Genomic DNA, 13,736 nt, shown 5'->3' with positions numbered 1-13,736 from the left:
CTGGAAACTAGTGTGCTGCTGGAGGACCACTTCATAGTGACCCCAGCATGTGTCAAAGAGAGCCAACCCTGTTTCCCCAAGATGTCCCCTCAGAACTAAACCAAAGGCATTTGTCTTCTTATTGCTACAGCACACACCAAGAATGTAAAAACAGTGTGCAACCCTCCTTGAGCAGGAGGGCTGCCTACCTCACTTGGCTTTCCTGGCCAGCATGTACCTCTTGTGTCCCCCCCCAGTCCTCAAGTCCTGTCCCTGCTCTCTTGTGTCAAATTTTTGGTTTAGTTCTGGACACTAAATCTCATTAACTGATTAGAGTTCACTAGTTTCTTACCTGAACTCTAGCACCCCAAATGTGCCCTGGGAGAGAAAGCAGGCTGTGTTGATTTCAGACCAGCCCATGCAGGGAGCAGCACCCACTGTATCCTTATCTCCTTACCCTCATTCACAGATGAAAATCAGGAACAACTGAAAAATCAGTTGACTAAGGGCTCTACTGCTTGCTTTCTTCCTGTCAAGAACTGCATTTGAATATTCATCTAAAAATGTTGCTCATATTATTTCAACTTTGCTTCAAGAATTATAAAGATTGTAAAATAGCCAATGCTGTGCTTTAAGTATAATAAATAGATGCCACTATTATAAAAGTTAAGAAAAGTCTACGAGGAATAGAGAAAAAATATGTGGAAAATCACCTGCTTCAGCAAGTCATTTAATCATGTGCCTAACCTTACAGCCTGACAGCATGCAGCAAGTTGGTCTTTCTGGAGTTAGACAACTCTGCATGAAACTAATTACAGGACTCATGAAGCACCCCATAAAATGGAAGCTCACAACAGAAAACTAGCAGCCTCTTTCAAAAATCAGGACTGATCTAGATTTAGCTAGGCATAAATACTTGCATTGCTCTTTGAATGGGCATTTACTTCTGGATTAAATATTCAGAGATAACCAACCACGCATAGTCATTTTACGTCAATATTAAGCAAAACTACGCAGGGTGGTAATTCCAGTGAATGGTAGCACCACGATTTAAGAAAAAATATTGTAATGCTATTACAGAGAGGCAACAAACAGCATATTTTTATAAGTTTTCTGATCATAGTGGAAGCTCAGAGAAGACTGAATGAAGTGTGATTTTTCTGCATCAAGCAATTTCAGACTATTATTTACTTGGAGTTATTTTAAAATGCAGATACTAAGGGGGTAGGAGAGGCAGAATGGGATGGATACTGAAAATAGTTATTGGAGATGTGCAGAGGGGTATGCATGTGTGACACACACCCACATGCATACACAAGTATGTGCACATGTATGTAAGCTAAATATCCATGAGAATTAATCTAAAATAGTGGGATGGGGGGGAATATGCATATACAGTGAGCTGCAGTCAGGATCATTACCTCTGGATTTTGAAAGCCAAAAAAGTAAAACAAACATGCATCAGTCCAGTTTGGGTGGCAGCCTGAAACAAGGTATATTATATGGGTGCCCTACCAGAGAAACCAAGGCAAGCCTGGAGAACAGCATTGCTTTGTTCACCCAAGACATGAATGCAACATGAGGGGATATTTTCTGTGAGAGCACTGAGCTCCCATTGATTAATTAAGAACTAATCTTCCTCATTTTAAAAAGAGCACATACAGACTCTCCTTTGCAAGTCGGATGTTTGTGGATTATTTTGCCATTTCTTGATTAAACAGGCAGCTGCATAATTCTGGAGATAGGGACAAAACAAGGTATCAACCATAGCAGACCATATTTCGGTGGGGCTACAGCCTGCTTTTAGCTTCCCTAACTGGCTCTGATAGATCTGGAGCAATAACATCTCAGTGTCTGAGGTCCTTCAGCATGAAAAGGGGCGGGGGGCTGTGGGGGTGGGGTGGGGGGTGCGGGTGTTGTGCATGTGGCACCAAGTGTTTGCCATTCACCGGCATATCCTGACAAGCCTTTAGCCACAGTCTCAGTGACAGAGCCAAACCTAAACCCTGGACCCAAGCTGTTCAAAGCCAGATTCAAGTGCCTTCAGTTTGCCCCATCGCTTTTTAGCTCAGGAGAAGTACAGCTCTGAATCCAGAGCAGCTGCCTTCATGTGTTAAGGATATTTACTTACATTCTGTACATGTAAATATTATTTTAAAAAAAACCCAAACAACTGAACAATTAAAGTATTGTTTAAGGAAACAGCAGTCATACAGCAATTTGTAGTTGGATCTAATATACCTGATCCTGCTCCCAGAAGAAAATTCATGGTTGCCTTAGAAATGAGATTGCACCCTAAGTAACCTCTGATAGTCCCAGGACAAATGCAAGGTGCAAATATCTTTTGAAGCTTACTAGGCAAATGGAGACCCTTCACTTTCTGCAGTAGTCATTCTGAATAAGAAATAAAAATCAGTTCATCAACTGAGTCAGTCATCCCTCCTCCCACTCCACAAAATCCTGTGTAACCCAACACGCCTTCTCTTGCAGGGATCAGGAACACTGAATGCTTCATTGCCTACATTTGGGTTCCCTTGCAGTCCACTAGTCTCACCACTCTGAAAATGATGATTTATACCACAAAACAAACATCTTCTGTAAATAAGAGATGGACACTGAGCACATAAAGACCAGAATTTAAAAATCTATCTGGTGTTTGGATTAGCAGGCAGAAAAAAATTGAATTCCTCGAAGAGAAAAGCTCTGTTTACCTGAATAATCAACTGATTCAGATGGAAAAACAGAGGAAAAGGAGAGGGACATATACATAATTCTGCAAAAGGCTTCACTGTGTGTAGCTGCAGCTCTTTCTGATCAGGCTCCTCACAGCAATTTTCATGGGCCATTAACTATCTACTTGTCGATCTCCACGAGCCATAGTGTAAAACCCATGGGTCTAGTGGGACTTTTCAAATAAGAAACAAGCTGTCATCTGGCAAACCATAACTCATGAAAAAAGTATTTGGCAGCCCTTCCTCAAACAAAATGGACAAGGCCTACTCAGCCATGGACAAGGTCCCCATCACAGATAGTCCCTTTCACCATCAGTCAGCAATGGGAGCAAGTGTGGAAAAAACCCCTCTGTTTCTCAATCTCCTTTCCTTTCATTTCCCTTCTTCTATCTTTTGGGTCACCACCTGGGACGTTTTTGTTGACATCAAGATGATACTTCAGATTAGTTCAAGTTAGTCGGGTATGGAGCTGGAGCCCAGTGCAAGGGTTACTCACCTTCCACTACCACTGTGGCAGGTTTTGAATAGGCTGCACCCAGGCTGTTCTTTGCTACACATCGATATTGCCCTGCATCTTCTCTCTGTACGTTGTGGATCCTTAAATTCCCCGAATCAAGGACAGCAATGCGGGCGTTCTCCTGCCGGGGGAAGGAGGAACTGAGGTGAGGACTCTACATGCAGGCTGCACACAAGCAGCACCAAATATTTGCTTGCCAAGATTGGGCTTACACACATGAAAATTGCTTGTGTTGTCCTACAGCTGAAGGATTTGGGGCCAGCTCTTCCTGCTCAATGTAAAGACGTACTCACCCACCCCTCTTTTTGCAGATCAGTGAATTATAGATTCAAAAGAGCCCTAAATCTTATCTAAGCGTCTCAGTAGCTCTTATTTATGAGTCCACTCACAAGTGCATGCAGCAGCATTTGGCCACACTTAGAAGTCATAAATATGTAATATAAAATATAGATACACAGAGACCGGTTTATAGGCAGAATCGTTGCAGATGCAGACATTTATGAGATGAGCCTTGGATTTTCCAAATGCTTGCTTCCTAGCAACTTAAATTTACAAATACTGTAATTGATACTAATATCTTAACACATTACCTTGAGCAAATAGTTACTTAAATTTTATTCTTTACTCACCTTTACAACTGTTTCTCCTTTGATCCAGGAAACAGAAGGTTTTGGATTCCCCATTGTAGAGCATGGAAGAACAGCCTTTAACCCTTCTATTATTTCTACATTCATAGGTGGTCTTGTTATTTTGGGTCCTAAAATTTGAAAAGTCAAAAATTATATTTGAGATACCAGAATAAAAATTACAACAAAATTTCTTCTATTTTTTTATCTACATTGTTGGAATATAGAGTGGTATTAAGAGGTCATGAGCTGCCTTGGAAAGAAAAAAAAAAATTCTCAAGCCCAACATGCAGAGTTTCAGTTTATGGAGGCAAGAGCAGCTCACTTGCAAGGGTTATTTGTTTTCAGGAGTGGAGTTTGACAGTCATTTGAATTAGTGCCTGGGCTAAAATCCAAATCCAGATAAGAGTATTTCCAATATTGAAGAATGTTTGCATTGACATTCTTCACAGCATAAACAGTGTCTTGTGTGAAATCTCAGATCTGGAGTGAATCAGTTTTGAAATAGTTTTAACTCAGGCTTGTCCTTAGCTCAGGAAGGGCATGTAAATTCTATAATGTCCCCAACTGAATGATTTATAACTATGTTAATAAAAAGGAGAAAGTATGCTTAAAAAAAAAAAGTTTATATTTGACAAATTTACATTCATTTTAGCCATAGAAAAATACAGCTTATCTTACTCTGAGCTGAGATTTTAAAAAAAAAAAGATCTTCACATCAGTGTTCTGGAAGATCTGAAGTTTTGCCTCACTTGCATGATTCCGACCTTCAGAGAGCATCACCTGCAGGTGACTGAGGTGCTGGAGACCCTCAGAATTGTCAGTCCTGGAGGGTCATGCTCATTAGCACAAGCAAATCCTTTCCTATAAACAGATGCTTTAGCCAGGATGTATCTCAGCTGCCCCTTTAAGAGTTTGTGTAAATAACTGCAGCCATCTGAGCATAGCTTCAGCAAGCTCAGCACATATATAACTGCTTGCATGTGGGACGATGAGATTTACACTGTGGTGCTCCAGACCTCTCAAGCCCTGTATTAAGAACATTTGAACAGCATTTACGAGCTTTTGCCATCCTCAGGCATAAAGCTGATTAGTGAAATCTTATACTTAAAAAATTTACAAGGGGTTTCATGCAGTATTGCTGCAGAAGTCTGATCTGTCTAATTGTGCAGCTCTTACAAAGCTTTGTACAAAGGGTGTTCTTCAAAGCATCGGGCTTTACCCTCTGCTATGCAAACAGTTCCTCCAATCCTTGCACAAGTCTGTGTTATTCAGTGCAAAGAATCACAACTGCTTTTAATTAAGGCACGATCCTATATGCCATGCCTCTGCATCAGGAGACTGCCCAGCCCCACAGGAGCATGGGTCTGCTCTGAACACAGGGGGTATACCTGGGGGTCTGCTCTCGATTACACACGTCAGGAAGGAGAAATCACATCCCCACTTACGCATTTTCACTTGGAGAGCCCCACAGCTCTGCGCAGCAGCTCCGACCCCGTTATCCGCCGTGCAGCAGTACACCCCATCATCACTGTCCTCCACGCTCAAAATGGTGAGGAGCTGCCCGTTCCTCTGTATGCTGTACCGGGTGTCGAACAGCCTGCGGGGCACAGCACAGAGTGTCAGGGCTGGAGGGGCAGCCGCAGGTGGGAACAGGGAGTTGCATTTGTCTCTGTGGAACATGGGCGGCACTACTACACATGGCATTATGGTTTACTTTGTATTTTCAACTTGCAAAGAGAAGGGAAGGCACCAAAAATGTTGAGTTGAGCCTTAAGATTCAGTTTGGTCGCCATTTGACCGTGCAGTTCCTGGCTGCTACCAGTGTGGTGACAATTCTTCCATCAGTCAGGTATTGGCCAACTAAGGATATATCACAGCTGGGTTTCTGTTTGGCCAAGAACAGGCGTGAACACAAGTAATCTTATCCAGCTGGGTCCTGTTTTAGATACAATCACTCAGTGCAAGAGAAGGACTGCCTGTATAGGAAATGGAACTGGCTGAAGTTTTTAAAGAAAATTCAGATTTAAACCAAAATTAAAAGAAAAGTTTAGGGTTTGGGTTTTTTTATAACAGATGTTATGGAAAGATTTTTTACTGTTGTGAAAAACAGACACAAACAAAAAAAACCCAAGTATTTTTTGCTTGCATCCAGGGGAGATTTGTCTATTGCAGGGTGGGGAGAGGGGAACCAAACCAACAAACCAGCAAAGAAACATGCTGAAGAAAATAAACCATGTAAAGACTAGAGGGTGCAAGGGTAGCTGTAGTTCAATGGCAGCAATTTTAACCCAGAGACTTCAGAGAAGCCGTGAAAAGCCACAAAGTTTAGGCAACAGACATGGAATATTGTAACAAAGTCTGCGGAGTGAAGACCAACTCCATGTGTGAGTGAGAGGTATGCATACGTGAGTGGAATGTGTGAGAGCAAGGGAGAGTCAGAAAGGTGGTGAGAAAGCAGAGGACTGATCTCTGATTTTCATTGTAAAACTGGGAAATCATAGTAAAAACTTCAGTGGAACAAGATTTGCCTAACATTTCATACATTCCTCCGTGCTTGATTTTCACACATTTGTTGATGCTTTTTTGGGAGCACTTTCATGCAATTGGCTTTTGATTCTGACAAATCCCCCTTAGCAAAAGGGATCTGACCCAAGGATTGCCTTTCAAGCTATGACAAATACCTGACACTTAAGTATGTCCTGGTTTGTTTGTCTTTTACTGTTAAAAATTATACAGCAGTCACTGAGTAATCTGAATGTGTCATTTATGTTGTTGCAGGCATGTATTTCCTTTCAACAGCCTTTTGACTTTCAGTCTGGTATCTCCTCTTTTTCACACTGGGAAGAGAGTACAATGAATGCATCCGTCGCCTAAAAGACACGCAGGCTCCATCCCCTTCTTTCCCTGAGTAAGGCTCAGCCTGGGTAGACTTGTCCAGGGAGATGGGGGCACGTGACCATTTCACTCATGCAGGACACCTGCCAGTCTACTTGCACAATTTTCGATGACAAAAGGAAAGGCAGCATGAGAAGACTAGTGCTGACAAGAGCCTCTGTCCTGGCACCATTCCCGCTGAAGATTAATGTTTACATACTGTTTTATTTTGAAGGTTAGTTTATCCGTCTGTTCAAGGGTGTTGGGATGTTGGCAAGAGAAGTAAATTTTGTAAATAAAATAACCAATATTTATCCCTTGCAGTAACTAGTCCCTTTGAAGTTTGATACATTAGACACACAGAAGCTTTTTTTGCTTCCCTCAGAAAAACAGTTCAGTGATCTGATCATTTTCCACAGTGCAAATACTTCCATCCAAGTTCTTGGAAAGTAACAGGAACAGTTTCAGCTTATCTATTTCTCTGTCTTTGGACTGAGCTTTTGTATCCAGCAGCATGGACTATTAATGCCAACAGTCTACAGGAAAGGGAAATAGTTGCTGTGATTAATGTTGCTCCAGAATCCTAGTAAAGGAATGAAGCATATGAGGTCTTCAACCTCACCATTTTCCTTTTTGGTGGATGTTGTGAAAAAGGCACTGTGTCTCTGAGAGAGTGGGATGGCTTTTAGAAAGGTGTGTGAGCTGTGGGAAGAGGGGCTTGGAATGGGAAAAGATCTGGTTTTCATACAGAAAACATATAGAACATAGACTGAAATGTGGGGGGTTTTGAGTGAAGACCATGGGAAGAGCATGGAATGTAATCTCTGTGTTCCTGAATTAATGGCTTCCTCTCCCAGGCCTGACTTTCAGGCACGATGTCACTGATGGGGAAGGAATTAGGAGAGTAAGTGACAGGATTCGGAAATAACAGCTGTGGAAATTCAGACCTCCATTCTGAAACAAGTCTGGGGTCAGAGGGCTAGGTCCAGCGTTTTACCAAGGTCCTGTTGCAGGCAATAAAACAAGCAGTTTCAGAAGGCCAGCATGTGTACATATAGCAGTCCACTTTTCTGCTGTTCTAAAATGGTCTTCCTAGCAGTATGATCTCCTGCTGCTGCTGACTTATTTGGAGTGTCCCAAGTTAATGGTCCAAGGGCTCTTTGGATACTTGACCGCAACAGCAGGAACCATGTTTCAAGTGACCATTTGCCCACCACAAATATCTCTTGTGTGGAATGGGCGTTAAATGTAGATTGTTCTGTAACTTTCCCTTACAGAGGGAGTTGCTAACAGCAGTACAGAACAAGAAACTGGTGTGAAGCCATGTGGCAGACGTAATGTGATTTCAGAGCTGGAGGATCAGGTATACTTAACTTTTCAAGAGCCTGGCTAGTAACAGAGCTAAGGCAATGGTAGCAACTTCCATAACGTGTCTCCAAGGCTGCCTTCTCGGTAGCCATTGATGCCTGGTGGCTAACACATAGCAATGAGAAGCCAGTTTCCTGTGGGCAGATCCAGAACTAGAAGCAAACAAGCATGATATGACTCCTTCCACACACAGTTTCCAAGCACATTGAAGACACTTGGGCAACAAGTCTGGAAATGCTCCTTTTAAATATTATACAGAATCCTCCTCCTTCATAAGTGTCTAAGCTGAAGAACAGAGCAGATTGCTTTGTCTGAAGCTGGAGAGCAATTTCCTTGTATTGCTTGCAACAGAAAACTACTGTCTCCAATCTCACACATATGTATCTGCAAAAGCACCCCCCAGGTTTTCCTGTCTCTTCCTAAGGAACTCAGACTCCTATATACTTACAGCCTCTCACTCTCTTCCCTGCCACAATCCCGTTTTATGTTTCCAGATATCTCCTTTATCCTGAAGGAAAGCACTGATAGTTTTGGCAGGAGGTGCAGCTGTAGAGGGCTGGGGCTGCTCCCTACCTGATGGGAATGCTGTTACGTGTCCACGTAATCTCCGATTCGGGGTACGACTCCACTACACAGACAAACTTGGCGACATCTTCTACCAGCGCATCCACAGTTTCCAGAGGAGTGCTGATCAAGGGAGCTGTGCAAAGGGAGAGAAAATGAGAAAACCTCTCAGTGCCTCCTGGAACAAGGCACAAAGCCTGCCAGACCACTTTGGTGGAGGCAGCCGAGTCCCTGCAAGGTATCCATGGCTTTTTCCCAGGTGTAGAGGTACTTTGCACACTTCCAACACGTTCACTGTAACCCAAGTCCCTCTGCATTTGCAACTGCAGCCTTCTGTCTGCAGCAGCTTCTGCATTTTCCCTTCTGCTCTCTCTACAGGGTGCAACTCAGAGTAACCCAAGCATGCATCAGCTCCAAGAAGCCCAATGTGTCCTTTGTTCCTAATCTTCCTCTCCCACAAGGTGCCCAGCACCAGCTGGCGTAGTGTGAGGACACAGGTGCGGCTTGAGGCTGTTCTCTGCTACCAGGGTGGAAGTGCGAGGAACAGGCAACAAGCGGAAGCCCAGCTGACCTCCCCCTGGAGTGGACACAGTGCCTCTTTTTTGGCACTAGAGATTTGGGCTTCATTGTTAGTGCAGGATTTGTTCCACTAAACTGCTTCTTTTTTTAAAAAATAAAAAACCCACCACCCTGTTTTATAGCACTATATTTTTTGAAGGCTCATAAAGGCCCTTCAGGTCTTCCAGACTTGTGACATAACTAGCACACATTCTCCTTTTCTCACCTTTTCTAACCAAGTAGCACCAGGTTTAGAAGTCTAATAGCGGTATCTGATGTTTATTATCACAGACCTGTCATCATACATTATTTTAATGTATCTTGAGAAACACTTTCTGTTGCCCTGGCCAAAGACTTGAAGCACAGCTGGAAGGGATCAAAGGATACGTCAAGCAAATCACTTTCCCTGCTCATGGTATGCATTGCAGCCATTGCCTCCTAAGGCTCTTGAATGCTTTTTAATCTATGACTGCGAGAGACCAATATTTGTTGGACTGGATTTCACTGAAAGCTGTGCTGAGATAAGCTAGTTTCATACCATGTCCCTGAAACACCACTTTGAAAATACATAGTGAACACAGGAATCTCCCTACTCCTCACTAACTGTAGCAGTATCTGGCACACCGTGTTTCTTTTCACAGGGCAATTCTGCCCACCCTGTATCTGCAGGCCCTCCTCTATGTAAGATTTAAATTCCTGCAAAAAATAAGATACACTAATTTTGCCTCTTCCCTTAAAAAAAAACCAAAAAAAGCAAACAAACAAACAACAAACAGCAAATTACAGACCCTCCAATTTAAGTGACTGAGAATAAAGGAGAGCATTTGTTTTAATGCTTTTTCAGTTTACATGAAAGTGAAAATTAGAATGCCATTGGAGTTCATCTGGAATGAATCTACAGGAAGAAAGGGCTGGCATCCACTATCAGGTTTATCTAAAAGAGCTAACAGATTTGAAATGTCATTAGAACAAATCTGCCTCAACGGTATTTCTAGATGATATGACCTCAAATTTCATAATTGGTAATGACTCTATTTATATAAAAAGATCTTAATACTACAGCTAAGGTAGCACTAAAGATTATATTAACTGAAGTTCAGTTTAAAAACATCTGTGTCAGTTTCCTTGTTTGAGTTCACCACTTAAAATTCTGTCAGACTTTAACTTATTATTTTGAGTCACACTAGAAGTAACAATTTGTATTGTAACTCAGATGAATCGCACACCAGTGAAACCACATGAAAGATCTCAATAAAGCCAAATTTCCCTGCTAGGAGAAATTAGGAGAGTAACTTCCACCACCGTCTATCCTGTCTACTTCAATGGGGACGCTGCTGTTTTCTGGCATGGTTTATTGGGTTTTGAGCCATTAAACCTGGCTGAAATGGATTTTTACAATCTAATTTTGTATAGCATGCTTTTATTGCTGTTCTCCATATGCCTTGATCTCTGAAAGGACAGTCTATTAGTCCCAAGAAATGTAAATTTTTACAGTAATGAAAATTCAAAGCAATACATTTTATAACGGTGTTGTTATGATAAGCATGGCCGTTCTCAAAAAGAATGAAGTTAGGATTGCACCAAGAACCAGTATGCATAATGACATTATTTTATTCTTTGGGCAATATGGGCTGTCAACTTTATATATAAAGAAGTTCACTAGAAACAGTTAAGTACTTGCATGGCATCTCTTTAATTCAGTGCATGACAGACATCTTTAGCAATATTGCCTACATGGGGTCTGATCCGGCATCTCCCAAACGCACGCAGAATTTAGGGCAGAATCAAGGCCCACATTCCTAGAAAATCCTGTCCAAACCAACAGCACTGCACCTGTGGTAAAAGCAGGAAGAGAACTTTCGTTTCATATCTGCCTCCCCAAATTCTGCATCCTTGAAGAGCAACTGTGACAACAACAGCAACGTGCCACCTTCTCATACATTCCTTTTTACCTTTCTGATACTAAAACTGAGTGCTAGGTAAGCAAGGAGGTGGAGGCAGTGTTCCAGCAGCCAGTGTGAGGGCACAGAGGGCATGAGGCCAGAGGACACACAGTGCCTGGAGGGGACAGTGAGCAGTGGATTGTGCCGCCATTTTGTCACAAGGCGGCAAGAGAGACCCAAAATGGCTGAGAGAGTGCCTGCTTCTAAAACCAGTCTGAGAAGCTCAGGTGTTGGTGTGAGTTTGTGCTTTCTCAGAACAGCAAACAAAACTTATGATACCTTCACTACCATGAGTGAACACGAGAAAATAAAATCCAGAGAATGTATGAGCATATCTATCAACATATAGAAATTGCCCCAAACCTTTCTGTACCCATCCACTGGGGCTCTCTGCCATTTTTTGGTGGCCCTGTGGATTTACATAACATTGAAAATCAATTAATTTGTACATCGGCACAGAAGCGCCATTTGTCTGGATGTCAGCTGTAGTTTCCTGAGATACCAATTGAGCCAAGGCCAGTCATGGGGCCCATGAGAAAGCCAAATCCCCTTCTGTTGCTAACCTGCCAGAAGTTCCCAAATTGCTTGGCTTTGGGTTTGGATTCACACTTTTGAAACAAGGCAAGCCAGGCAACCAAAACAAAGCAGAAAACAGAGCCAGTCCCCCTTGCAGCATTGCAGATATCTGGAGATGCTGCCACTCATCTGGCCTAAAAAACCTATCCATCTATTGCTGCAAAACGTCTATATGGCACCACTGGGCTGTAGTCATGTTTCAGCCTCTCAGGGAACAAGACAAATCACCACCCGTGACATTTTAAGAAAGGATGTGTATCACTTTATTGAACTGTGTCACCAGAAAAACAAAAATCTCTTTGCTCTTTGCTTTTTCTGTGTCTCCAACCCATCTTACAACAGCTTTCAAAAAGACCAGGGTTCATCAGCTTGTTTCAGTGCCTTGGGAAAAAAATTAACTATTTTAATTCAAAACTTTTTACATAGATTTTTTTTTTCTCATTTTGAGGTCAAACTGAGTAACAACTTTAAGAGCACAGCCCTGCAAGAGCACTGATGTTAGCCTAACAGGTGACTACTGGCATCCTACTTGACCCTTTTTTTTTGTTTGTTTTCCTGAAGCTGCAAAGTTTCTGGTATGCTTGGAATGGCTTCTGAGAATTGTCATGCAGCAAAATCTTTCATGCACAGGTCTACCAGGCAGTAAGTCCAGAATACCACTGTTGCTCTTTATACCTCAAAGATTTTTCTAAACAGATTTTTCTTCAGGTTCTGTGTTGGCTAAAAGTATGTGTGCATGTATCCTTTTGAGTGTGTGCACACAGGAAGGGAAGACAGTATAGTAACTTTTATATTATATGCAATAGAAAGCAGGTATATTTGTGTTTATATATATATGCTCTGTAAAGACCTTATAGCTACATATTCTTTGAGGTTTATATATTTATAAGCATAAACATGCATGCGGAAAACCACAAATCTCAGATATTGCTGCAATGGGTGCTAACAGACATTACAACCTGTAAACTTCCTTTGACATGAGAAATGTCCATCCCACCCAGCCTGAACCCAAATGTCTCCCCTGCCCATTACAACAGGATTACATGCTCTTAATAGACAAAGAACCTTCAGTCCCAGAGACAATTACAAGATTAATTTCACTGCTATTCTCCTAAAAGCAGTGAACCAACCACTGAAAGCAGCACATTTTTGCCCTTTTCGGTAACAGTGCCACCATTACCAGAGGTACCCTCCCCTTTGCTAAACCTCCCTCAGCAAGTGGCAGAAGCAGAGCAAAGTAAAAGCAAACCCAAGCAAACCTTTCGGGACTGTCTCAGCCAAGCTGAGGGCTGCCAGGGTGAGGACGTGCACCAGGGGCATCTTCAGCAGGTCGTTCATGTTTGATCCAGAAGGCATCCAGCTCCTTCAGGAGAGGCGTGCAGAGCCCCTGGCCAGCTGCATTTCGGACAGTAGTGCACGAGCAGAGCTCCTCTGCTAATGACGGAGTGGGGTCTGCTGGATCTAAGTATAATCAGGAATTCTCCCACCCGGAGGCAGTGATGGACGTGGCCAGCTGGTGCGTATCCACTTCGGGCAGTGTGAAAGCGTGGAGCTCATGAAACAAGAGAAAGCAAATCCCTTCTGAATTCCTTCTAAGCAAACAGAGAGGAGTACAATGGGCAAATGCATTTGCAGGGCAGTACCTTGCCCCAGCACTGTGAAGTCACGAGGCCTTTATTTAAGCACCATGTAAGTGCAGTAGTAGGAAAAAATGCTTGGCACTGGCTTTTCCTTCAGTTTAGTTCTCTTCTTTTTCATTTTTTCTCCTCTCTCTCCCACATGCACTCCCTCTGTCTTATTATAACCTTTCATGATTGGCTGCAATATGCCACCTGTTGCCTTGCTGATAGCATTTCTTTTCTTAACAGATGTATTTGCTGTAGCACGAGAGGTTGGCATTGGGGGCTGAAAGCGCACTTCTTTGCCAAGGAGCTTGTGGGTGTTTGAGAATCACTGCAGCACACTGGAAAAGCAGAGCCTAGTCCTTGAAACAGCT

The 13,736-nt window shown here is 42.6% G+C and overlaps 1 protein-coding gene across 1 annotated transcript in view; it reads right to left on the bottom strand.

Moving 5' to 3' along the window:
* MUSK (muscle associated receptor tyrosine kinase) overlaps window positions 1-13,078 on the bottom strand; it is a gene marked incomplete at both ends in the record, with an annotated part of 55,147 nt that extends 42,069 nt beyond the window's left edge. The window contains 5 exons of the mRNA XM_084278358.1: window positions 3,208-3,349; window positions 3,858-3,985; window positions 5,303-5,454; window positions 8,673-8,799; window positions 13,000-13,078. Coding sequence (XP_084134484.1) covers window positions 3,208-3,349; window positions 3,858-3,985; window positions 5,303-5,454; window positions 8,673-8,799; window positions 13,000-13,078 — 628 coding nt within the window. The remainder of the gene's footprint in view (window positions 1-3,207; window positions 3,350-3,857; window positions 3,986-5,302; window positions 5,455-8,672; window positions 8,800-12,999) is intronic.
* Between the last annotated feature and the right edge of the window lie 658 nt (window positions 13,079-13,736).

This window comes from Gallinula chloropus, assembly GCF_964237585.1.
Source record: "Gallinula chloropus genome assembly, chromosome: Z".
Taxonomy (NCBI): Eukaryota; Metazoa; Chordata; class Aves; order Gruiformes; family Rallidae; genus Gallinula; species Gallinula chloropus.
Note: the sequence above shows the minus strand (reverse complement) of the source record. Positions and strands in the feature narration are given on the sequence as shown.